The sequence below is a fragment of the Triplophysa dalaica genome, chromosome 23 (assembly GCF_015846415.1).
Source record: "Triplophysa dalaica isolate WHDGS20190420 chromosome 23, ASM1584641v1, whole genome shotgun sequence".
Lineage (NCBI taxonomy): Eukaryota > Metazoa > Chordata > Actinopteri > Cypriniformes > Nemacheilidae > Triplophysa > Triplophysa dalaica.
This window is the reverse complement of record NC_079564.1, coordinates 18,096,243-18,121,443: the sequence shown is the minus strand read 5'-3', so window position 1 is coordinate 18,121,443 and position 25,201 is coordinate 18,096,243. Positions and strand designations below refer to the sequence as shown.

At 41.3% G+C, this 25,201-nt stretch overlaps 3 protein-coding genes across 6 annotated transcripts; 1 reads left to right on the top strand and 2 right to left on the bottom strand.

Moving 5' to 3' along the window:
* Positions 1–1,341: 1,341 nt before the first annotated feature.
* Positions 1,342–5,207, bottom strand: stub1 (STIP1 homology and U-Box containing protein 1). The gene is made up of 8 exons (XM_056737990.1): positions 4,944–5,207; positions 4,252–4,486; positions 3,968–4,166; positions 3,704–3,869; positions 3,536–3,614; positions 3,395–3,451; positions 3,032–3,148; positions 1,342–2,797 (listed from the first exon to the last, which is right to left on the bottom strand). Exons 2-8 carry the CDS (start codon positions 4,363–4,365, stop codon positions 2,672–2,674), a joined length of 858 nt encoding a protein of 285 aa, XP_056593968.1. The 5' UTR covers positions 4,366–4,486; positions 4,944–5,207; the 3' UTR covers positions 1,342–2,671.
* Positions 5,208–5,918: 711 nt separating this feature from the next.
* Positions 5,919–13,464, bottom strand: luc7l (LUC7-like (S. cerevisiae)). 4 transcript variants are annotated; one of them, XM_056737988.1, is made up of 12 exons: positions 13,259–13,301; positions 12,170–12,236; positions 11,822–11,902; positions 10,809–10,903; positions 10,622–10,720; positions 10,370–10,480; positions 10,032–10,175; positions 9,711–9,887; positions 9,553–9,641; positions 9,406–9,435; positions 6,742–6,906; positions 5,919–6,626 (listed from the first exon to the last, which is right to left on the bottom strand). In XM_056737988.1, exons 5-12 carry the CDS (start codon positions 10,715–10,717, stop codon positions 6,503–6,505), a joined length of 936 nt encoding a protein of 311 aa, XP_056593966.1. In that variant the 5' UTR covers positions 10,718–10,720; positions 10,809–10,903; positions 11,822–11,902; positions 12,170–12,236; positions 13,259–13,301; the 3' UTR covers positions 5,919–6,502. The 4 variants fall into 4 exon arrangements, with proteins under 4 accessions (XP_056593966.1, XP_056593962.1, XP_056593965.1 ...); XM_056737984.1 differs by lacking the exon at positions 11,822–11,902 and having other exon boundaries at positions 13,259–13,396; XM_056737987.1 differs by having other exon boundaries at positions 11,822–12,236; positions 13,259–13,340.
* A 361-nt stretch (positions 13,465–13,825) lies between these two features.
* Positions 13,826–24,024, top strand: fam234a (family with sequence similarity 234 member A). The gene is made up of 12 exons (XM_056737970.1): positions 13,826–13,881; positions 14,625–14,899; positions 14,989–15,096; positions 15,646–15,828; positions 15,955–16,100; positions 16,491–16,623; positions 16,874–17,006; positions 17,117–17,257; positions 17,341–17,422; positions 17,522–17,668; positions 22,042–22,129; positions 22,275–24,024. Exons 2-12 carry the CDS (start codon positions 14,650–14,652, stop codon positions 22,508–22,510), a joined length of 1,647 nt encoding a protein of 548 aa, XP_056593948.1. The 5' UTR covers positions 13,826–13,881; positions 14,625–14,649; the 3' UTR covers positions 22,511–24,024.
* Positions 24,025–25,201: the final 1,177 nt, after the last annotated feature.

The following is a 25,201-nucleotide window of genomic DNA, read 5'->3' as shown; positions in this document are numbered from 1 at the left end:
TTTTAAAGGGGGCTATAAAGCGATCTCGAATTCTTGTACAGATTACATTACACACAATATTTTAGGGGGGCTGAGCTAGAACTTTAGGGGGGCTTTAGCTCCCCTAAAAAGGGCCTAGCAACGCCACTGGTCTGAGCCATTAATTAAAAAGAGAAGGTGTGGGTACAAGAAAGACTGGGAAAATAAAATAGCTAAAGTAAATCGTAAGTGGAAGTCCATTTGTCAATTCATTGAATGTTCAAAATATTGTGAATCTTTATTTAAAAAAATATACATTGGCTGGCCTATTCAAGAGCATACATCAGCAATTACACATGTTTAGGGGAATAGGGCATTATTAATATACCATGTAAGGTGGTATGTGCTAGAAACCACTAGTGAGTCTGTCCGGGGGGTGGGGGCACCGCCGCGCCAGGCAGTGTCCCACATTGTCCCTCAGAAACATACCCCTTGTCCCCCCTTCGGCTTATTAGCAGGTGGTCACCCTATATAACAGTAATGATTAAAAACTTCATTATTCATCTAAACTCAAAGCAAACAGTACCTTCATCAGCGTCTTCATCTGGATGTTATCTTTCTTCTGTTTAAGAGGTGAGAACAAGTTAACCTTACACTTATTCTGCTTTACTGATCCTCTGTGTTAAATATCAATTACTCTAGAATAAAATGCAACTCATGTTACTAATATTTATCATCTTCATGTAGAATCAAGAGGTCAAGTCATTGCAGTGAAATCTGCTCAACTAAGAGACACAGTTACTATCACCTGTAAAACCAGTCCTGAAGTCTATCAGGGTTGGGGTTATCAGCCTCTGTCCTGGTATCAGCAGAAACCTGGAGAAGCTCCTAAACTTCTGATTATAAAAGGAAATGAGTTACACACAAATACTCCATCTAGATTCAGTGGCAGTGGATCTAAAACAGATTTCACTCAGAGCATCAGTGGAGTTCAGACTGAAGATGCAGGACATTATTACTGTTGTGGTTATCATGGTAGCAATGTGTTCACACAGTGATAAAGAGTCGTACAAAAACATCCATCAGTCAGACTGACACACCTGACAAATATAAATATCCATAACTCATATACATAGCAAAATACATAACGATTGTAAACATCTACATTTTTCATGAAATCTGCACATCTGAACACAGTTCATTCTAGCTTTTAGATTTTTTTCCCGGTTTGTCTGAATTATGTAAAAGATGCTGGTTTTTAATTATATGTTCATTGTCAAATCTTTTATTATTGTATTCTATAGTGTGCATCCCATTTAAACACTTCTATTGAAAGATTTCATACACGTGTTAGATGTGTTATCATAGACAAATATTGACAAGTTATCTTTTTGTGTGTTTATTATTCTTTATAAAGAGGACAAAAGCTGCCCTCTTGCCATCGGTTCACAGAAAATTCTCTTTGAAAATCATGTGAAACTTCTTAACGTCTCTATGGAGTAGAAGTGAAACTGTTCCAGTTCACAACATTCAACCAATCAAACATTGAATGTTATAGTGAGGTGTTAAAATCACATTTGCATTGGCAGTGTGAAGTGATGATGATCCTTTCAACATGATGAAAACACAGTTTAATTCAGCAGTGATGAGTTTATCTGCTGTATGCTGCCCTCTAGTGACTCACTGCAAACACTTCAACAACAACTTTTCAATTCACCAGCCCCATCTTGGGAATCTTCTTATCAAATCAGAATTACAAATCATGATCACTTGAATAAAACAAACTGTTTTTTTTTTACAAAAAACAAAACATTTATTTAACATGCATCCAACATGTTATGATTCAGTGATGTTTCACCTGAACCGAATGGATAGTTTGGGATCTGTATTATTCAGCTACTAACAAGGGTCACTGGACCAAAGAAAAAAGAATACTGATACTAAACAAGAAACGTGTTTGTGTGACTGTTAGAACAGATTTCATTTACTCCTCTCTCTAATACACAGACACACGACGAGACGAAACGTTTCGTACATCATAAGAAATGATGATGTAGTCTGAATGCGACAGATTCTCAGTTCATTTTGAATGATTGGCAGTCATACATGAATGTCTAAATACATGTGGATTACACGATGCATACAAAACTCTATAATCCTGCTAGAACCCAAGCGCAAGAGAAGTCTTAGAAACATTCTACATGTTACAACCTTTCACACTCGCTTACATCCCATTCATTCTGCATATAGATCTCTAAAGAACAAAGAAACACACGTCAGCCCGCGTAACGCTAACCATGTACAGTTTCCTCTTCGCTTAATGAATATTAGTGATGTGTCTATGCTTTTTATAGTTCGTGTAAGGAAATTACAGCATCATGGTTTGCACTGAACAGCAGGATTATTCAACTGTTGACTCGTGACTACTTTCGTGACCGCAAACATTTATAAATGTTTGAGGCCCGAAACAGAACCCGCGGGAAGGGCCAGATCGACGGAGTCTGTTAGGGAAAGACGAGAGCGCTTGCGTGTTTTCTTTTTTAGTATGTGTCAGTGTTCGCACCCATCGAGCGGAGGGTTTCAGAGGCTTCCTGAGGGTGCTGCTGACTCCCGTCGGTGAGATATTCCACAGCAAAGCTCCACTGATTAAAGTGCATGAATATACAGGAGATTTCATTCAGGCGTCTGTCCGCTCGTGTGTGTGTGTTTGTGTTTAATAGTCCTCCACCCAACCGTTCTCCTGGATGAAAGCGTCAATCACCTCCTTCATGGCCAGATTGGGAATCAGCTGATCTTGGGTCAGTGAGCTGCGGGTTACCGGGTCGAAATGACCAACACGCTACAGAGAGAGAGAGAGAGAGAGAGAGAGTGCGAGAGAGCGCGCGAGAGAGAGAGAGAGAGAGAGAGAGCATTAATGACCCCATTAATCAATCCAAACCAGCCCATCTTAATATGTTTGGTATGAACACAGAGAATCAATCAAAACAATTCAAAAGAGAATCACATGCTGAATATTTGTCTCCTGTGATGTCATGTTCGGTACATATTTCATGTCATTGGTGTGTTTGTGTACCTGTAGATGTTCCTCGATGTCTTTGCGGTCATAGGTTATACCGCTGGGTGTTATGCAAGGCTCTCTCATGAGCTCAAAACTGATCTTCCCACACAAATAATCTGGAATCTCTCGCTTCTGCACACAGATAAATAACATCATACAACTTTAATAATGCGCCTTAAATAATTGTAAAGCAAACTGATCATGAATCTTCAAGACACAAAACACGTTTATAAGGTCTGAATGTCACTACATAAGATGTATAAAATAGAAATATATCAAATCAAGCTGCATAGTTGAAAATCATTGGGAACCCTGGTTATACGATTCATTCATTCATGTTTAAGTGCAACTATTCAACCACGTATCACATTTTCTTACCTTCCTCTTTTCATCCACTTGAGAGAAGAGCTCTTCCATATCCATCAAATATTTATCCTACACAGAGCACAGGAAATGACATCATTACAGAATTCGCAAAACAATTCAGAGATGCCTGTACAATAAAAGCACACGTCTCACATGTTTGGATTTGATTTTGCTAATTTCACTTCCGTTCGGACTGTCTTCTGTCTGCTTCTCTCTGCAGTTTTCTATCTCTCTGAAAACACACAAAAAAGGATGAATATTAAAACGCAGCTATATTTAAACCATCACCAACCACACAGACAGAAATGACGCGAGCCTCACCTCGCTTTTTCTGCCAGTATGAGTTGAGTGAGATACGCGTGCAGCTCGTTCTCTTGACTGATCCGCTTGTCCTCTATACTGTTCCAGCGTTTCTTCTTAGCAATGCGAAGGGCACTTGGGATATCGTCTCCGAAATTCAATCGCTGTTCCTTTGCCAGGTTATAAGCTGAAAGCAGCAGTTGGAAAGTTAAAAATGTCAAACTCATTTAAACAATTCTGTACTTCTGTGTGTATAGAAATGATTTTTTGAAATCTTGTGTGCACCTCTCTGTAGATTGCCAATGGCCTCTTCATAATTCTCCAGTTCCAGCTGGCACTGGCCCAGAAAAAAGTGCGCCTTCACCGATTGGCTGTCAAGTTCAAGGGCATGTTTACAGTCGGCCAGTGCCTTGTCAGATTGCTGTAGCTTCACATAGCACAGTGCCCGGTTAGTGTAGTACACGGCCACGGAGGGATTGCGATTCTGCACACATCAAACCAGGAACATATCTATTGACTTTTGGCAGATTATCTATCATTATCAGAGGCAGGTCATAATGTAGACTCACAATGGCTTTACTGTAGCAGGTGGCGGCCTCCTGGTATTTTCGGCTGAGGAACAGTCGGTTCCCCTGCTCCTTGAGCTCCTGCGCTGAGGTGCTTTTCTCCGGGCTGCTCGCCATCTTTTCCACTTGCTCCGTGGTGGCAGCTCCCCCCTGCTTACCAATCCTGTTCCCCGTCTCTTCGGTGAGCACCGGCCTCTCCCGGGGATCCAAATACCTGCCTGGAGTGAAATCTCTCACACTGCAGGGAAACACACATATTACACTCTTACCCACCACACCACAAGCAGACACAAATAACACACAACACCAAAGTGTGGGACAACAGTGACCCATTCCAGAAGCATGTATACTTCTGATAAACATACTACACACAGTTTTAAACTACAATAACACAAATGAAAGGCATGTTATAACGTGACACAGATCTGACAGCTGTCAGATGATTAATGACTATAAGCAAGACAGTAAACACACAACTGGTATAATGCAAACACAACCGTATATAAAGTGAAAATAAATCATTAAATGTAAAGTCACGGTGACTAGAAGAGAAACTTCACGGATGTATTTGTGAATCACAGATATGTCGACAGTCACTTTACAACAACTACTAGTTATTTTGACTAGAATAACAGTTCATATAAGACCTTAGGTGTGACATTTCTAGTTAAATTTACACATGAATTCACGCGCACCGGGTCTGATGGCTGGACTGACGCCTGCCGTTAGCAAACCGGTAGCGACAGCAATGCTTTTCAGAGCGGATTTTGAATCCTTTATCCCGATTAAAACGCAGTCAAACTCACAGTCCTGAACAAACATGACCTTAGAATGAATAACGCGCCATGTGTTTATCGGCGATTGTTACAAATCCGACATTTTATTCGCATTTGCGAGACGCTAGCGTCATGTTTCAGTTGTTTTGACTAGGCTGTAAGAGACGTCACCGGAGGTGACGATCAAACCCGCCCCAGTGACGACGCCTCTTTCCGGTGACGTTACGTACATAGTATAAAAATATATTACATACATGAAAACTTCAAAAGCAAATTTCATAATGAAAAAAAAATTAGTTTAGGTAAAGTAACTGACAGCCTTTCAGTTTGTAATGTAAAGGTTGATAACAATTAATAATTAAAAAATATTTTAGTCAAGATCCAAAACATGGCCCTATAGCACAGTGTAATGAATCTCTCACATAGAGAATAACCTTGCAAATAATTACTAAAAAGTAAAGTTTAAACTAACAGGATTGTATCGAGGATGAGGACGATGTCATATTTAGATAAACAAGGTGGAATTTATTTTTTATTCCAGTAACAAACTGTGTTGTCTTCCAGTTATATAATATAATTACACAAAACTAACAGATATGGGGCAGTTTTCCAGAGCTGTCCAAACTGAATACAGCTGGCACTGGCACATCTTAAAATACATCAGTCCCATTGTTTTTTTTATCCAAATTTCCTAATGTGTCTGTAATGCATGTTTGTAAAAACTCAATGTCCTAATCTAACCAACGCCTAGTCCTGGCCAAATCTCTGTCCAGGAAACCGCCCCTAAATGCATGCAGCAAAACTAAAAAAAGCTTTGTGCGCACATATTTTACTTTTTACTATTAAGAGATGTATTTATGCCACAGCCCTTAGTGATGACTAAACAAATACCAATGATATTCATAAAACCATTTAATGCACTTTGATAAGGACAACATGACGCAAAACAGCATTATAAAATATCATATACATTGGAAAATCTGAAACAAAATGCAGTGAAAGATGCCTTTAAATGTATTACATTTCTACTTGTGTGCTACTGAGTGAACAGGCTCAGTTTCTCTCTGTTTGGGGAATATTGCAGCTATATTCAAAGACAAGGGCGTTGAAATCTGTTCTGAGGTCAGTTTGAACGTAAAACAAGCTTCCTGCAAAACATGCCCACATCCACTCAGGACACACAGCCAAACAAATAAAAAACAATCATTAGAGATACATTAAAGGCAGAGAAAAAATGATGATGTGGTCATGTACACGGTTGTAGAAAGATAACAAAAAATCTGGCCTGTAAAGTCATTTAATTTGCTGTACAATGGATAAGACAGACCAAATCTCATTGGACTGACATAGACAAACCTACAATGATTTTAAGGGAGCATAACAGGCAGTTTTCTACAGACAAAGGTCAATGGGATAAATAAAAGTGGGTCTAACGTTGGAGAACGGCATGTATTGTGTTTGTGATAGAATGAGATGAATCAGATTTCTCCAGCCTCTCTATCGTCATGGCGGCGAGAATCTATCCTTCCATTTAGCCCGTCTGATCTCCGCTCAGATGAACTGTGCTTGCTGTCCCTCTCACGATCTCGGTCCCGTGAAGACCTAACACACACACACACACACACACACACACACACACACACACACACACATTAAGGTTGACTTTAAGAAAATGGAGGATAATGTGTCTGAAAACTGATGTCAGATGTAAACTCACTTGTGTGAATCCTCTCGGCTTTGACGTGATCGGGAATTGGAGCGAGATCTGTGTCTACGGCGTCTGTCGCGCTCTCTTGAGCGAGAGCGGGACTTGCGCCGCTCCCGTGATGCGGAGCGGGAACGTCTGCGTCTGCGCTCTCGATCGCGCTCACGAGAACGAGACCTAGAATAGACATCAGAACATTCTTTTCAATAATGTTGAATCCTGTTGGTCTGCATTCTTTCATCTATACCGAGTCTATTCTTGAAACTCAGCAGTGTGGGATATTTCTCTCTTGCATGCAAATGGCGATTTTGGATAAAGCATATGTTAAAGGTCCAGTCAGTGAAATCTCTCCACCCCTCCCTTTCGAAACAATACGACGGCTGACAGAATATGGCATGCAAGTGGACCCGCTGTGCATGTAGATAGAAATAGCTCATTCTAAGGTAATAAAAACATGCTTCACTGTGTAATGAAAATGCATCTCCATAATGCTTGTCAGCAGAAGGAAGCATGAAGTGCTCTAAAATTTCCTGGTAGATGGCTGCGTTGACCGTGGACTTCAGAAAACACAGTGGACCAACACCAGCAGATGACACGGCAGTCCAAATCATCACCGACAGTGGAAACTTCACACTGGACTTCAAGCAACATGGATTCCGTGCCAAACATGCACAAACGCGCGCGTGCCACGCGCAAAAACCAGTGGAGCAGTGACTTCTTTCATCAGGTAAAGCGCATAGATAAACCACAGCTTTTATGCAGTACAATTTTTTTGCAATTTTCCTGAAATTTCATCCCATCCGTCAGATTATCCTAACAGGCATGTGCATATCAATGTTACGTCATTTTTTAGCGCAATAAAATCATCCTACCTGTTTATTTTATACTGCTACAGGAATATGACTGTCGTTATCTTTGTTAAAAAGTTCTAAATATTATTTAAGTACGATTTGGTGTTTGCGCTGTAAATTAATCCTACATGTTTCTTTTATGCGGGTAGGATAATCTCACAGGGTATTCACGCTGTAAATTTGTTTTAATGTTTATTTTAAGATGGTACAACTATCTGACAGGGTATTGTGTAATCATCCTACCCGTTTATTTTGTCGATGTGGTTTAGAATATATTAAGTTTTGTCCTGCTGTAGGAAAATCTGATAGGATAGGACAATTGGAACACAGGTACAGCCCCGCGACTGTGAGGTTTTGCCGAAGCAGCTCATCTTTCTTTTGGTTGATCTGTGCAGCGACAGGCAGAAATCAGCAGCATATTCAATGGACCGAACAAAACTGCGTTTCCAAAATTCTATCACTGTAACTGACTGCCTGGGCATATGAACATTAACGTTCACTCAAAAGCCTACAACACATGATAATGTTATAAAGCATATTTTCAATTATTATCAATTATCGTTTGGTATCTGTCTGTTGTAATCAGGATATTTGTAAAGTACTCTGAATATACAAATGTTCCAATCATGAGGCCCATTATGCACACCGAACATGGACCAGAGAAGCAAAGGATAGAGTTGTCTGAGGAGCTCAGAAAGAAAATAATACACAAGCATGGGAAAGGCTACAATATCTTCTCAAAGCAGCTTAATGTTGCTGTAACAACAGGTGCAAATATTATTAAGAAGTTTAAGGTCAATGAATTGTAGCCAACCTCCCTGGGCGTGGCTGCAAGATGAAAATCCAGCCCAGATTGAATTTGAAGGATACTGCGAATGGCAGAGAAAGGATCAAGGATAACTGCCAAGGAGATACAAGCTGAACTTCAAGGTGAAGCAACATCAGTTTCTTATCGCACCATCAGTCAGTTTTTGAGCAAATGGAAGAAGAACCAGGAGGACTCCACTTTTGAAAGGAAAACATAAAAAGCCAGACTGGAATTTGCTTATATTCATATTGACAAGCCACAATCCTTCTGGGAGAATGTCCTTCGGACCGACGAGTCAAAACTTGAGCTTTTTGGCAAGTCACATAAGCTCCATGTTCTCAGAGGTAAAGAATAAAGATTTCAAATAAGTGAACACCATACCTAGAGTGAAACATGGAGGATGATGGGTTATGTTTTGGGGCTTCTTTGCTGCATCTGGCACAGGGTGTCTTGAATCTGTGCAGGGCTCAATGAGATTTCAAGACTATCAAGGCATTCTGGAGCCAAACAAACAATGCCCAGTGTCAGAAAGCTCCGTCTCAGTCGCAGGTCATGGGTCCTCCAACAGAATAATGACCCCCAAAACACACAGTTAAAATCACCCAAGAATGGATAAGAACAAAACGTGACTATTCTGAAGCAGCCTTCTATGAGTCCTGGTCTGAATCCTAACGAACACCTATGTTAAGATCTGAAACTTGCAGTCTGGAGAAGGCACCCATCAAGCATGAATTAGCTGGAGCTGTTTGCTCGGGAAAAGTGAGCCAACTACCTGTTAAGAGGTGCAGAAGTCTCATTGATAGCTATAGAAAACGCCATGACATTTTCATTTATTTTATTATTTACAATAGTATGTTGAATAAAGAAAATCAAAAGCAAAGTCTGATTTCTATAAAATGGAATAAACAATGGTGCATGCCAATTACTTTTGTCAGTTTCAAGTTATGTGCATTGTGAATTTTTTGTTGAGGGGTACCAAAAAATTTGAGCACGTCTGTAAATAAAACAAAAACTGACCTCTTACGCTCTCGACTGCGTGACTTGGTCCTAAAGAAATAAAGACAGGCAAGACAAAGTTAGATCGTAGAGTATTTTTCACAAAAATAACCTTGGAAGCATGACAGAAGCCTACATGATTTCATAAAATCTGTATAATTTGTTCACCTCTTTTTCAATTTCTCCTCCTTCTCCCTTTCTTCTCTTCTCCGAAGTCGCTCCTGGTTTCGTTTCTCCTGTTTTTCCTGCACAGTTTTCTGTAGAGAAATTATCAATTACAGTTCTATCGAATTACAGCTTTCATTTGGGAAGGACCGTCCGGTTACCTTTAACTGCTCCAGCTTTTCTCTGATCTGGATGAAGCCCAGGTGCAGTTTGCCACCAAAGTGATCAGCGAGACGCCGGTCGTTGTCATGTAGACCCAGGTAAGCGGAGCACACCTCACACACACGTAACTTCTGCTGCTGAAAACTGGAGGCAGGCATAGAGTTCCTGTACTCCTCCTGCAAAGCAAACACATTCTTCAGTTCTGAGTTTTCTAACTATGAGTTTAATTTAATAGTGGAAAACGGGGCCTGTCCTACGTCAAGTAAACATCCAGAAAATACTGCAATATTAAATCAGAGATACAACATTACACTTCTAACCTCTGCATCTTTCTTTTTAGCTCGGACTTTCTCCACCTCCTGCAGAATTTTCTGGGCGTCGTCCACATTTCCTTCAGCACCAAGCTGCTCAGCCTTTGCCAGGAGTTTCCCAATTTCCTCGTTTAACTCATGAACCTTTTCCGCCTGAAAAACAAACACAAAATTAATGACACACACAACTCGACAACTAATCTCTGCAACTCACACAAATTGCGGCAAAGCTCTTTATCTTGGCTTCATTATCTGTTTCAAAAGCAAATTAAGAGTAGTTCTGTAAAATCATTTTGTACTGCCCCACGGTTCATATCATCATGCTGCCCTGCCTCACAAACACACACCTTTGCAGCAACCTCAGCGCTGATCTCCTCTTGTGTCTCAGCGAGACGCTTCTTGGCCAGCTCAGTCCTGCGGTCACAATCGGCAATAAACGACTCCAGGTGATCAACCGCCTAAAGAACACAAAGAGAAAAAAAAATGTATTCTTCAGTCAAGCATTGAAGAAATGGAATGTGTTATTGTTAGCATATCTTCAAATCTTGGCAACAGCATATTTAATTGCAGTAAACTGAAACAGATGCCACGGCACTTACGTCGAGCTCGAAGAACAGGTCTCTCTCTTTAGAGGCAATCTCATAATCTGCTCTCAGTGCCAGGTCATGTATCTTGGAGCATTCCCCAAGGTCCATGCGCTAGAAATACGACAAAACAAGAAAAATCATCAATACGAACAAGCTGATGTCTTAATAAACAGATAATCAGTGCTAGCTTATGACTTACCGTTCCAGAGAGGATGTCATGCGGGCAGCAGTTAAGGAGGTGTGATTTGCAGACACGCTCATCTGTGAATTTAACTCGCTGTCTCGATTCATCTCCTGCAAGGACAGAGCACATGATTGACATTGAATGAGACTGCACGCACACTTCTACGAGACACACACTGCGGCGCTTAAAACGGCTAACTTAGCACCCAAGGGTCAATGTTCTGTTTGTGCCAGTAGTGAAATCATGAGTTCTCAGGTGTATTCTTTTTTTATTAATACGTCTGATTTCATCTCAGCAGTCTTCAAGTTATACAGGAAAGATCTTCTTTGTGGAAAAACAGGGCCTGTTCTTTTACTGCCACTTGAATAAGACTGACTGAAATTGGTGGCAACAACTGATTCTGGACGAGCCAATGAGGCTTGTTACTGAAATTGACTGGTCTCCATATAAAGTGGTTGTGTTTATTTCTACAGAGTTGTGTGTGCATTAGAGCTGGGGGATATGAAGATAAACATTAAAATTACTTTACATAAGAAGTACATTTGAATATTTATTTACTTTTTAACAATATATTTATTCATATATGTAACATTACAATATATATAGTAAAAAACGCAATATGTACCTTCCTACCTACCTAATTGTAGTGGCTCTTTGCCATGACAAGTTAAACCTATTCTACCTATATATAACATTTATGTATAAATAAAGCCACATGAAAATACAAACATCATGAACATTAAAGAAACTTGTCCACTGACACATTCTACGGACTTGTTGTCAATTTTTTTTTAAATATGCATCGTTCAGCCCTGATGCATTGTATAATAAGTTATAAACCAACGGAGCAAAAAATGTACATGGATTAAGATCAGAGGGGAATGTCATGTTTTGTTGAGTCATTTTAACAGTTGTGCTGGGGAGCACAAAGAGAAATGCTATAACATACATAAATACAACCAAGACAAGATTAAAAGATAAAAAGGAAGCAAATCCAAAACTAAAGTAAAAGGTTAATTTATACACACTGCGAGATCTCTCCCATTCAGTACCCCTCCTGCGGTCCAAGCCTCTAAAAGTTTAAAGGGAAAACCTTTTCTTGCCCCAACCTGAAATGAGGAAGTTTGGAATGATACACAAGAGCAAAAGTGAAGACGTCGGCGGAGGAATTTGCTTTTCTTTCCTTTTTTTGTGAGATTTGAGCAAAGATGCTCATGCAGAGATTGTACTACAGCCATCTGGGCAGAACCTTCGCATCCTCTCTGCTCACTCTTACGTTACCAACTAGCGTGTTGTGTGAAACAGTTACTGCTGGAAAGCAAACAGTATTGTTCTTTTCATATTCATAACAGCTTTAAAAAGCATTGGTGACTCACGGCTCGATGAACATGAGGCTTTTCTGCAACTCCCTTGCAGATGTAGGCTGGCAAAGATACACTGAACCTTAATGAATAGAATAAAGGGGCCACAATTGTTCAGTCTGTATGAAACAAATGTACGGGAAGCATATGAATTCATCTCAGTATACACACAGACAGTCTCTTCATTCACACGAAGGGTGAGATTTCTTACAGCCGGTAACACATTTTATATAAGTGTATGGGCACAAGTCCCATCTTAAGAAAAATCCTCTTTGTTTGGAACATGTATCTCAGAATCTGATGTCTACCTCCCTCTTTGTAATGCTCCTCTACGTTTAATGTTTGCATCCAATGTTGGGGAAACAGTATATAATAAAACAATCAATATTAACAATGATTAGTGATCAATTATTTTAAAAAGCCTAAAATACGTAACTTTGTAGAAAATAGTATATAACTATTGATCAAATCTATAAGTGAACTTTGGAAGTGTCACAGTGATAAAAATGCCCCCCACTTTTCATTGTCCATACGGTTCATCTTAAAATGACCAAATATCAGACAATTAATCGCGCTTGATAATGATCGACTACAAGTGATTATTTTAATAGCAGTAGCCTCAAGTATGTCTTTGTTTCGTTTAAAACAAACCTCTACGAATAAACCTATTCCCAAACTTAACGATATTTACAATTAATAATAATGTGCCAATTTGATTTAATGGAAGATATTTTCTTCTAAGTTAACGTTACCATTTCAGTGCCTGGACTTGATCATTTATTCTATGACATTACGCACATACAATTTGACAAGAATATTATGAATAACGAGTTACAAATCAGCATGTAAATTATGACAAGGCCCTGATGCCCCGTTAGCATTAGCTTAGCATACAAGAACGTAACGTCCCCCCAACGCCAATGTTCCCCTTGCAAGGACACAAACATTAAACTGAAGCATTTCTCGAGATAGAAATGCTGCGTTTAGCTATTCTGAAGATACTTCACATCAAAATCTGAATTTAATTTACGTTGTGTCTGTTAAATCTGAGCGCGCGGCCTTCAGAAATCCTGTCAGAGCCGTTAGCTCGCGGCTAACACTCACCATCCCTCGAAGTTCCCATCAGCTGATCAAGCAAAGCTCTCATCTGAGCCTGAGCCGACATCCTGGCACGATTTTCTTGCTTTTCCCGTAAGGACGATAGCTGGTTTACAATGAAAAACAAAGTTTAAATCATCTGGGAAACGTATCACACGGTGTCAATCGCCGTCGTCCGTCTCTTCAATCACCGAAAAAGAAAACGAAGTCAAATGGGGCAGCGACCAATCAGAGGACGCTTCGTCATCGCAAAAGGTGCATGTTTTGTAAAATAAAAACACAGATCAGTAAATAAACCATAGCAATCAAACCAAGTAAATATAAGTACTATCTTGTTTTTTAAAAAGCACTATAGAAATAAATACACAAAAGGTATTTACAAAGAGATTTTAATCTGCAATCTACATTAAATGTAATTTAATTTAATTTAAAACAGTTATTTATAGAGCTTGGCAAGTGCCTAACACAAAAAATACTACGCAATTACCTGATTGCGTAATTAGGTTTTATTAAAGGTTAATAACAATTGAATGCATTTATTTTGAGAAACGAGTGTCTGTTTGACCCTGACAGGCTGCCGTATGCGGAAGTGCACATCCCACGGCACAGCAGGATCTGTCACTCACCAGGTTTGTGTCTTTTTTTCTAAAAGACGAACAATTAATTTATTCCTGGCTGTCTGTCTTCGGAACAAGTAAAGGTGATTTGTTCAAGTTTAATGAGATCAGCTGCCTGACTTCAATATATAATTAAGAAAAACTAATATTATTCGCTCTATACAAAACCAACTCGTAATTTCTTTTTTTGTTGGGAACAAACGTGTATGTTACAAAATATATTTTCAAAAATGTAGTAACAGCTAGTTCTCTATTGCATGAGCTGCATTAAGTTAAGGGTCTGAGAATGACTTCTCTCTCAAGTGTGTGTGTGTGTCTGGTTGTGTTATGAATTATGTTATATAACAGGGTTAAACATGACCATATGTCTAAAAGAGGTTTTCATAGCACTTTACAGATTCTTTCTTTAACATTAAATGTGCATCTGTATGCGTATATGTGTGGGTGTGTTTAGTTTGTGAAGTGGTAGTGTAGATGTGTTCGACATGATTCCAGAATGAGGGTGTTTGTTTGGCAGTGGCCTTGCTGCAGCATGACTTTTGTTGTTGTGTTTTTGTTAGGATGTTCATACAAAGAACACACTGGATTCATAAAGAAGCAGGACTTTGTTTTGTGTTTGCTGTTATGTAGGCCGTTGAATACGGTAGAGTGTGTTGTCATGGTCAGGGCTTCAGGACTGTGACAGGTTTGAATTCAGGTAGAATTCAGTCAATCGTTAACATCCCTATTTCTAACATATTCTATATGCTTCACAGTGGTGTGACGTTTTGCTGGTCTGAGATGACAGATGCATCAGGGCGTAGTTTTGAGGCGGAGCCTCTGAAGGGAGGAGAGATAGATGGGGTCGTGTCTAAGGAGAAAGGCTGCGCAGGTAAGCTGGGCTTAACGCACCTGTTGGGATGGCGCACGGCCGCTTTTCTTTTCTCTCTTTTCCTGTGTCTGGCCGTCGTCTTCGCTTTCTCGTTCATCCTCCCGTGCCCCGTACGGCCACAGTACCTGTCCAACTGGAACACTACAATACCGGCTGCAGGTGAGAGAGATTACAAGTGCACTTTAAATCCACCTCTGCTTAATAAAAGATTGTGGCATTCTGTTACTGAATATGTTTCTCTCCTATAGTCACGTATGATTTCTTGGCTTTTGAGGATGCCAATGAAGACAAAGTCCTGGATGTCTTCTTCATGTATAAAGGTTTTGAAGCCAGCCGCAACACATGCATGAGTGCAGGTGAGATTAGACACAAATGCACATGCAAGGATGCTTAAAGGGATAGTTCAGCCAAAAATGAAAATTCGGTCATCATTTACTCACCCTCAGGTTGTTTCAAACCTGTATACATTTCTTTGTTCTGATGAACACAGAGATGATATTTGGAAGAATGTTAGCAATTTTCAGTTCTGGGACATCATCCACTACCATAGTAGAAAAATATTGTATTTTTGTTGTTCTGCTGAACACGAAGTGAGATATTTTTAAGAATTTGGGAAAAACATACAGTTATGGGGCACTTTTGACTACCATTTCATTTGTCCCACTATAGTAGTCAATGATGTCCCCGAACTGTCCCCGAACATTCTTCCCTATATCGTTCTTTTGTTCATCAGAAGAAAGTAATTTATACAGGTAAATATATACATGAGGGTGAGGGAATGATGAAGAATTTTGTATTTTTGTGTGAAAAAAATCATGTAAAGATGAAAGCTTAGTTTACTCAATGCACATCTGAATACTGTTTTTGTAATAATTCAAAAATAACACTGAATGTTTGTTTTTCAGATTTATCCCCCCCATGTCTGGTGTTGACGGCTGTGGATGGGACTAAAGGGCAGACACTATGGGAACTGCCTTTAGTTCCTGAATTTGATTGGGTGGAGTGTGGAGTAAAGGGCATTGGCCAGAAGGGACCGGGATGTCTCGTGGCTCATGCAGACAATCTCACAGCGGTTGATAAAAAAAATGGTACTCACCATACACGTACATCACTATCATAAAAACAAAGACTAAAATGGTGAAAACTCATATCAGTTTACGGGACACTTTTTAAATGTGACTTTTTTTTGATGTGATTTATTTTTGTTCCATCAGGTTTGATCATGTGGCAGCAGCCACGGGATACTGTGATGAATGCAAATCTTCCTCTGATCAGTGTTCGGGATCTCAACGCTGATGGAGCCGAAGACTTTGCTGTCCTCTCATATGATCCTGAAGCAACTATACTCACTCCTGTACCGGTACAGCACACACAATACATAATGCAAACACACACAACTCATACATACTCAATACAGAAAACACACACACATAAAAATTCATTCACACACATTTAATTCATAATATTACAAACATACACATAAAAAGACACAAGTACACAAACATGCTTAACACAAACACAGCAAACATCAACACACAAAACAATCACATTTTGCACAACACAACTATATACATATATTTAGTTTTCAACACACACACGATTCACATCACATACAGAACACACATAAACCGAAGTACAGAAACACACACACAACACTTAGATTTAAACATTAAAATTAACCCAACTGAATAATTAATCCGTTGTGTTGTCACTGACTTTTCTGTTTCCTGTCATCTCTTCTCTCTTTCAGACTGAGCTGGTGTTTTTCTCGGGTAAATCAGGTGATCCGATTGGCTCGAGGGTGGATGTCGATGTGAATGGTGTATTTGCTCACCTGCAGTTTCACACGTCCACTGGAGCTCCATACCTGCTCTTACTCACAGGTGTTTGTCTGATGATCACACCATCTGTACTCTCCTCAGCTCCTTTACACCGTGTCTACACCGGATGCGATGCAGCGCAACAAAAGAGCGCATTAGAACCTATCATAATTGTAAATGTTTTACACATTGGATGTGGCGCGACGCGACAATCCCATAAGGACAAGCTGTGTGTCGTGTCCTGTGGCGCCGGTCACGGCAAGTGTAGACACAGTGTTAAACTCCTCTGAGCTCATCTCTCTCTTTCTCTTAGATTCTGGGCTTTATGCCGTCAGCATGCAGCGTTTGGTTGTACGGGTTACAGCCGGTTCGAAATCAGTGCTGAAGAAAGACGACAACTGGGAGAAGAAAGCCGACAGGAACACTGGATTCATTCCTCTTTACCAGTACATATATTTGTGTAATGAGATTGGATTATCAAACTGCCTAAAACGCTGAATCTCATTCACTCTCCTTCCGTGTGTTCCCTGACAACCACGACAATTGGTTGATGTAGCTCTGATTCTCTGAAGCGTGTGATGGTCGTTCGTGGGGGTTCTGCTCCATCGCTTCTCATCCAGACGGGATCCAGCGTGTCACTGCTACACACAGAAAAACTGGAGATCTTGTGGAGCACCAACACTAGCAATCTGCTCAGGTGCAGTGAAGAATCAGATCCAGCCGGACCGGAGAGAGATGTTTGTATGATGTACACTGATGTGCTCCTGTGTGTGTTTCTAGCGTGCCAACATTTGGACATTTCAACAAAGATGAAATTCTGGACATAATGGTAGAAGATGATCTCGGCAATGAAACCAAAAGAGTGAGTGTTTGATTCCTATAGGTCTAAAAGGAATAATTCACGCAGACACGCATTGTGTTGTTTGAGCTGTATCGCTGTTGACTGGTGTGTGTGTTTCAGGTGATGGTTCTTGATGGTAAGACTGGTGAGGTCCTGTGGCAGATCAGTCTGTTGTCCTGGACACCGAGTCCTCGACCAGCGTCTGTGTTAACGCTTAACAGCATCTCTGTGTTTATGCTCTGGGGACAAAGTGACAACAACCAGACCGTAAGTTCACAAATACAAATGCGCGCACATACACCAGCACATCCACACAAAAACATATGTAAACACACGAACCCTTCCACAAAAAAAACACATCCACACACGTGCAAACGCCGACACATACATATACACAAGCACTTTCACAAAACAAACATCCACAAATATATACTTGCAACCACAGATCCACAAACACACAGTGATACACAAACCCATTCAAACGCTGCAAAAAAATGTCCATTCTGGGATGTACAGTGGGGAAAATAAGTATTTGACACATCAGCAATTTTATCAGTAATGGGATTTCTAAGTGGGCTATTGACACAAAATTTCCACCAGATGTAGCCATCAAGCCAAATTTTTAATTCATACAAAGAAATCAGAACATTTAAGTATACAAGTTCAGTCATAATAAATAAAGTGAAATGACACCGGGAATAAGTATTGAACACACTTTATTTAATAGATTGTAGAAAAGTCTTTGTTGGTGATTACAGCTTCTAGACGCCTCTTGTATGGAGAGACCAGTCTTCTGCATTGCTCAGGAGTGATTCTGGCCCATTCTTCCACACAAATGGTCTTTAAATCTTGAAGGTTCCTTGGGCCTCTTTTATGAACTTTGATCTTCAGTTCTCTCCATAGGTTTTCTATGTGATTTAGGTCAGGTGATTGACTGGACCATTCACGCAGCTTGATTTTCTTTCTTTGAAACCACTTCATTGTGTCCTTGGCCTTGTGTTTGGGATCATTGTCTTGCTGAAATGTCCACCCTCTGTTAGTTTTCAGCTTTCTGGTAGATGGCTGCAGATTTTTATCCAGGATGTCCCGGTACATTTCACCATTCATCCTGCCTTCAATAATATGAAGTCTGCCAGTACCCCTTGCTGAAAAGCAGCCCCAAACCATGATGCTTCCACCCCCGAACTTAACTGTTGGTATGGTGTTCATGGGGTGGTGGGCAGTGCCATTTCTTCTCCAAATTCAATTTTGCTTTCATCTGACCATACTATAGTCTCCCAATAATCCACAGGCTTCTTTAAATGCTCTTTCGTAAACTTTAACCGAGCCTCAACATGCCTTTTGTTCAGCAATGGAGTCTTGCGTGGTGAGCGTGCATGGATGCCATGGCAGTTCAGTGCATTGCTTATAGTTTTCTTTGAAACAACAGTACCTGCTGATGCAAGGTCTTCCTGAAGTTCTGCCCGAGTGGTTCTTGGCTCTTGGAGAACTCTCCTGATTATTCTTTGGACTCCTCGGACAGGGATCTTACGTGGAGCACCTGATCGTGGCCGGTTTATGGTGAACTGATGCTATTTCCTTTTCCTGGTAATGGCCCCCACAGTGCTCACAGGAACATTCAGCATTCTGGAAATGCGCCTATAACCATTCCCATCAAAATGCTTTTCAATGATAAGATTACGAAGATCTACAGAGAGTTCTTTGCTTTTACCCATTATGAAGTCTTTCCTGTGTGCCTCCTAGGTAATGAGAAGCCTTTATAGGCCATCAATTAGGACTAAAGCAGCTGATATCAATTAGTACTGATAGGGGCAGGGTTCTTGGGGGAGGGTGGCCCCTCCTTGAACTGCCACCTTACCGTGGTGGAGGGGTTTGAGTACCCGAAAGACCCTAGGAGCTATGTTGTCAGGAGCTATATGCCCCTGGTGCGTCTCCCAAGGCAAACCGGTCCTAGGCGACAGGTCAGACTAAGAGCGGTTCAAAAACCCTTATGTTGACAAAAAATTTGAGGACTGTGACGTCGCCCGGTATGGAGCAGCCGGGGCCCCACACTGGAGCCAGGCCCGGGGTTGGGGCTCGAGGATGGACTCTGGAGTTGCCCATGGTGAGAGGCGGCGGGCTGGTGTGGGTTTGCTTATTGCCCCCCAGCTCAGCCGCCATGTGTTGGAGTTTACCCCGGTGAACGAGAGGGTCGCTTCCCTGCGCCTTTGGGTCGGGGATAGGGCTCTCAATGTCGTGTGCGTCTATAAGCCAAATGTGCGTCTATGGGCCAAATGGCGCTCCGACTGGGGACTCCGTTGTTCTGCTGGGGGGATACTGTGAGGGTCTGTTGGGATCGTTTGGCCGAATCCCCTGTCAGAGAGATCTTCAACTTCCACCTCCGGCAGAGCTTCGACCAGATCCCGAGGGAGTCTAGAGATATTGAGTCCGAGTGGACCATGCTCTCCACCTCCATTGTCAACACGGCCACTCGGAGCTGTGGCCGAAAGGTCTCCGGTGCCTATCGAGGCGGCAATCCCCGAACCTGGTGGTGGACACCGGAAGTAAGGGATGCCGTCAAGCTGAAGAAGGAGTCCTATCGGGCCTGGCTGGCTTGTGGGACTCCCGAGGCAGCTGACGGGAACCGACAGGCCAAGAGGACTGCAGCCCGGGTGGTTGGGGAGGCAGAAACTCGGGCCTGGGAGGAGTTCGGTGAGACCATGGAGAAGGACTATCGGTCGGCCTCGAAGAGATTCTGGCAAACCGTCCGGCGCCTCAGGAGGGGAAGCAGTGCCCTACCAACGCTGTTTACAGTGGAGGGGGGCAGTTGTTGACCTCGACCGGGGATATCATCGGGCGGTGGAAGGAATACTTTGAGGATCTCCTTAATCCCGCTGTCACGTCTTCCATTGAGGAAGCAGAGACTGAGGGCTCGGAGGCGGATTTGTCCATCACCCGGGCTGAGGTCGCTGAGGTAGTCAAGAAACTCCTCGGTGGCAGGGCATGGGGGGTGGATGAGATCCGCCCTGAGTACCTCAAGTCTCTGGATGTTGTGGGGCTGTCTTGGCTGACACGCCTCTGCAGCACCGCGTGGCGGTCGGGGACAGTGCATTTGGGCTGGCAGACCGGGGTGGTGGTACCTCTTTTTAAGAATGGGGACCGGAGGGTGTGCTCCAACTATCGGAGATCACACTTCTCAGCATCCCCAGGAAATTCTATGCCAGGGTACGGGAGACGAGAATCCAGCCGATGGTAGAACCTCAGATTCAGGAGGAACAGTGTGGTTTTCGTCCCGGTCGTTGAACACTGGACCAGCTCTATACCCTCTCCAGGGTGCTGGAGGGTGCATGGGAGTTTGCCCAACCAATCCACATGTGTTTTGTGGATTTGGAGAAGGCATTCGACTGTGTCCCTCGCGGCATCTTGTGGAGGGTGCTCTGGGAGTATGGGATTCGGGACCCTTTGCTAAGGGCTATCCGGTCCCTGTACGACCGGAGCAGGAGCTTGATTCGCATTGCCGGCAGTAAGTCAGACTTGTTCCCGGTGCATGTTGGACTCCGGCAGGGCTGCCGTTTGTCACCCGTTCTGTTCATAATTTTTATGGACAGAATTTCAAGGCGCAGCCAGGGGCTGGAGGGCGTCGGGTTTGGGGACCACACGATTTCATTTCTGCTCTTTGCGAATGATGTCGTCGTGCTGGCCCCATCAGACCAGGACCTTCAGGATGCACTGGGACAGTTTGCAGCCGAGTGTGAAGCGGCTGGGATGAGAATCAGCACCTCCAAATCTGAGGCCATGGTTCTCAGTCGGAAAAGGGTGGTTTGCCCACTTCAGGTGGGTGCAGAGTCCCTGCCTCAAGTGGAGGAGTTCAAGTATCTGGGGGTCTTGTTCACGAGTGAGGGAAGGATGGAACGGGAGATTGACATCGGTGCAGCTTCTGCAGTAATGCAGTCGCTGTACCGGTCTGTCGTGGTGAAGATGGAGCTGAGCCGCAAGGCGAAGGTATCGATTTACCTGTCAATCTACGTTCCTACTCTCACCTATGGTCATGAGCTGTGGGTCATGACCGAAAGGACAAGATCGGGGATACAGGCGGCCGAAATGAGCTTTCTCCGCAGGGTGGCTGGGCGATCCCTTATAGATAGGGTGAGAAGCTCAGTCAATTGGGAGGAGCTCAGTGTAGAGCCGCTGCTCCTCCACATCGAGAGGGGGTCAGCTGAGGTGGCTCGGGCATCTTTTTCGGATGCCCCCTGGACGTCTTCCCGGGAAGGTGTTCTGGGCATGTCCCACCGGGAGAAGACCCCGGGGAAGACCTAGGACACGCTGGAGGGACTGTTTCTCCCGGCTGGCCTGGGAACGCCTCGGTGTCCCCCCGGAAGAGCTGGAGGAAGTGTCTAGGGAGAGGGAAGTCTTTTAGGTGATCTCCTGGCTTTCTATGCCATTTTGCACCTTGTTACCTTCATGTGTTCAATACTTATTCCCTGTGTCATTTCACTTTATTTATTATGACTGAACTTGTATACTTAAATGTTCTGATTTCTTTGTATGAATTCAATATTTGACTTAGAAATCCCCTTACTGATAAAAATGCTGATAAATACTTATTTTCCCCGCTGTATGTACAGTACATTATGTACTTCTTTGTGTTTGTTTCTATTCAGATGTATTCATCTTTTCTGCTTCATCCGCGCTTTCCCCAAATTCTGCTTGAAAGAAGAAATCCTGTCCAGAACATTATCTCCTTTAAAGGTATCTCTGTCGTCTAAAAATAATTAATATTTTTTTTGGTTATATTCTTGACTACCAAGTTTGATGTCCAAAACGATTTTGGCTTTCAAAAATGTGCAACTCTTTAAATCGTAAATCTCAAAAATCTTTCTGTGTTTGTGTGTAGCGACGCTGTTGGAGCGAGGTCGCCACGCCTCTTACTTCATCCTGACTGGACCGGATGGACGGCAGCACACAGAACCAACTGGGATGGAGCCTGTGATTCTTACCAAACGGAAGATAAAGGACGATGTACCAAAGAGTGAAGCTCTGAGTGTGATAGCTGATGAACATATCTCAGACACGGAGGACTCGGTGAAGGAGGCATTTTACCGGCTCCGCTTCAGTGATGATCTCTATTGAAACATAAAGACAAATGTTTTCTTTATATTTAAACACTAACACCCCCTATGTAGAACGTGCACTTTTAAATCCAAATGCCAAAACGGAGATTAAGTTTTGACAGTTTCATTTAGAGTGTCTGGATAAGTTGATTTGATAAAACCATTTAGGGTTTTAGTCTTAGTTAAATTATGCTGTTTTATGTTACGACAATCATATACTGCTGTCAAGTATTTCAGGCTTCTAGATAAATTCAGTTGTTATCAGGTGGTAATATATATTCACAATGAGCAGGGATTAGGGAACATCACATATGAGTTTCACAAAACTATGTCTGACTCACCCCAAAACTCTTTCTTTAAACTTTCTTTGATTATAGGGTAAAGTGACACATTGTTCATGACGGTTTTCGTAAGCTTTATGTTTTTGAAGTGTTGTTTATTTGTTAGTGTGTCAGTAATTTTATTCTTGAACCTTTGTCGGTTTGTAGTGTAGTGAAGCCCTTAAAGGGATAGTTCACCCAAAAATGAAAAATCTGTCATCATTTACTTTGATTTACCCTCAGATTGTTCCAAACCTGTATTTGGAAGAAAGTGAGTAACCAAACAGATCTCATCCCCAATTGACTCCCATAGCATTTATTTGCACTGCTAGATTTTCCCTTACTGACACTATTCCAAATAATTTCCTTTGCGTACAGCAGAACAAAGAAAATTATACAGTTTTGTAACAACCTGGTGGTGCTTAAATGGCAGAGTTTTCATTTTCGGGTTAACATTCCCTTTTAAAGTGAGTGGTTAACTTGAATAGAGCAGAACAAAATGTCCATTATCTGCTTGCCTTTCACATACACACAAACCCGATCACAGAACAAGGCCTGGTTTAGTCGTGTGCTTCTGAAAGTTTGAGACTGGGTGTTAGTTTGTAAGTGTCTTTCTGTACTGCTGCAATTGTTTATTTTAGTTCCTTCAAAAATCTTGGACATGTTCTGTACTGTTATCACATTGCTGTACATTTAGTGCCTTCAATCAGAGGACCTGAAAATCACTGAAGATGCTGTTACCAGTAATAATGTGCTACAGTATATCTCTTTATTTATCCGTCTGCTGTTTTATATACTAAATAAATGCTGTGAGGTTAGTTTTAAAATGGGGAGCTGATGTTGTTGAAGCAATGATCAGAACGTTGCAGTTTATATAGCATCATTAGAGCTCGTCTCATGGTGTCTGAGCAGCGGTGTTGTGGAATTTAAGATCTGTTACGTCCACAGAAGAGTTTTTGAGGATTACTATAAGCTATCAGCTACACCAAAACCACATGCCTTTGACTAGAAAAAAAGCCAAAATTAAAAAATAACACTGTGGTCTATGTGCAAATGTAGACATTTATGTTGAAAATAAATAATGTTACTTTCTGCATTGTATATATGAATGGAGTGAGACAATTTTTTTATATTAATTGACTTAGTATTTTATTTTAAATAAATAAATAATGTTTTGTTTGAATGTTTTGAAATAAATGCAACGTGTTCAGTACACTTGTTTTGGAATCCTTAATACCAGAACCAAACAAACAACAATAAAAATAAATGGAGGCCAATCTGTCTTTTGAATAATGTAGAAATACTATATAATACTATTTTATTAGCCTTGACATTTCAGCACCTGACAAATGGATAGCGACTTGTAAGTAGCACTTAATGCTGTTAAGTGCATTTTTTGGGAAACGCACGTGAAACGATGACGAACGTTCGCAAAGTGGCCAGTAGAAAACGCTCTTAAGTGCTAAGAAATATCGCAATCGGGAAACCTGGCCCTGAATGGTTTTGGATTTCCTTGACCATTCTCATTTGATCTCAGAAAAACATTTAATGTTATTTTTAGTTTTTTATAAAGTATTGGATACACTTGAGCACACTATTTTTTCAGTCTTAAAATCTTTGGATTTGATCCATTTTAGTTTAATCAAGTTGGAGTATGGAACTTCAGATAGATTTGCGGTTAATTGGGGCATACAGTAGTCAATGTTGTCAATGATCTTCTTAAGCAAAGTTAAATAAATTTAAAAGCCATTTCTATTGCAGAAAAGGAGCTAATCATCAGCCAATTGGCAGATGACATAACATGGTTTACACCTAAATGTGAAATAGTATCTGTTATAGATTACCATTCTTTCAATCTGCAATATAACTGTTAAAGACAGACTGTCTAACTTTGGAATGATCATAACCAGGATACGATAAACTAACAGGACTAAACTAAAACACACTTGACATGAACTATAACTATTTTGGCAAACAGATTCGTGCCTTGTTTCAGAAAGATATCATTTCGACACCTTCCAAGTTTTCTTACTGGAGCAACTAATGTAGATTGGAAGAACATCTGGCTATGGCCTTATAAATATGTGGTGGGAATAAAGTCAGAGACGTGTCCTTAAAGCTTCTCCACAGATTCAATCCAGCAAGCAGCTACTCTCAATTTTCTTTACTTTGGAAAAATTGCTTATTTGGCTTCGTTTGCATGGATAAAAAAAGGTAAATAGACAGTTTTACATGATTAACCTTTTAATTATTTTGGTAAAATTGAATGTACCCAAATGTAAATTCTCCAGTTGTAAACCAAACTTTGAGGTTTTTCTCATTGAATTTAATCAATAGAAAAACTCATGATTCTACAAATGTTTCAGCAATGAAAACCCTGTCCTGTTGTA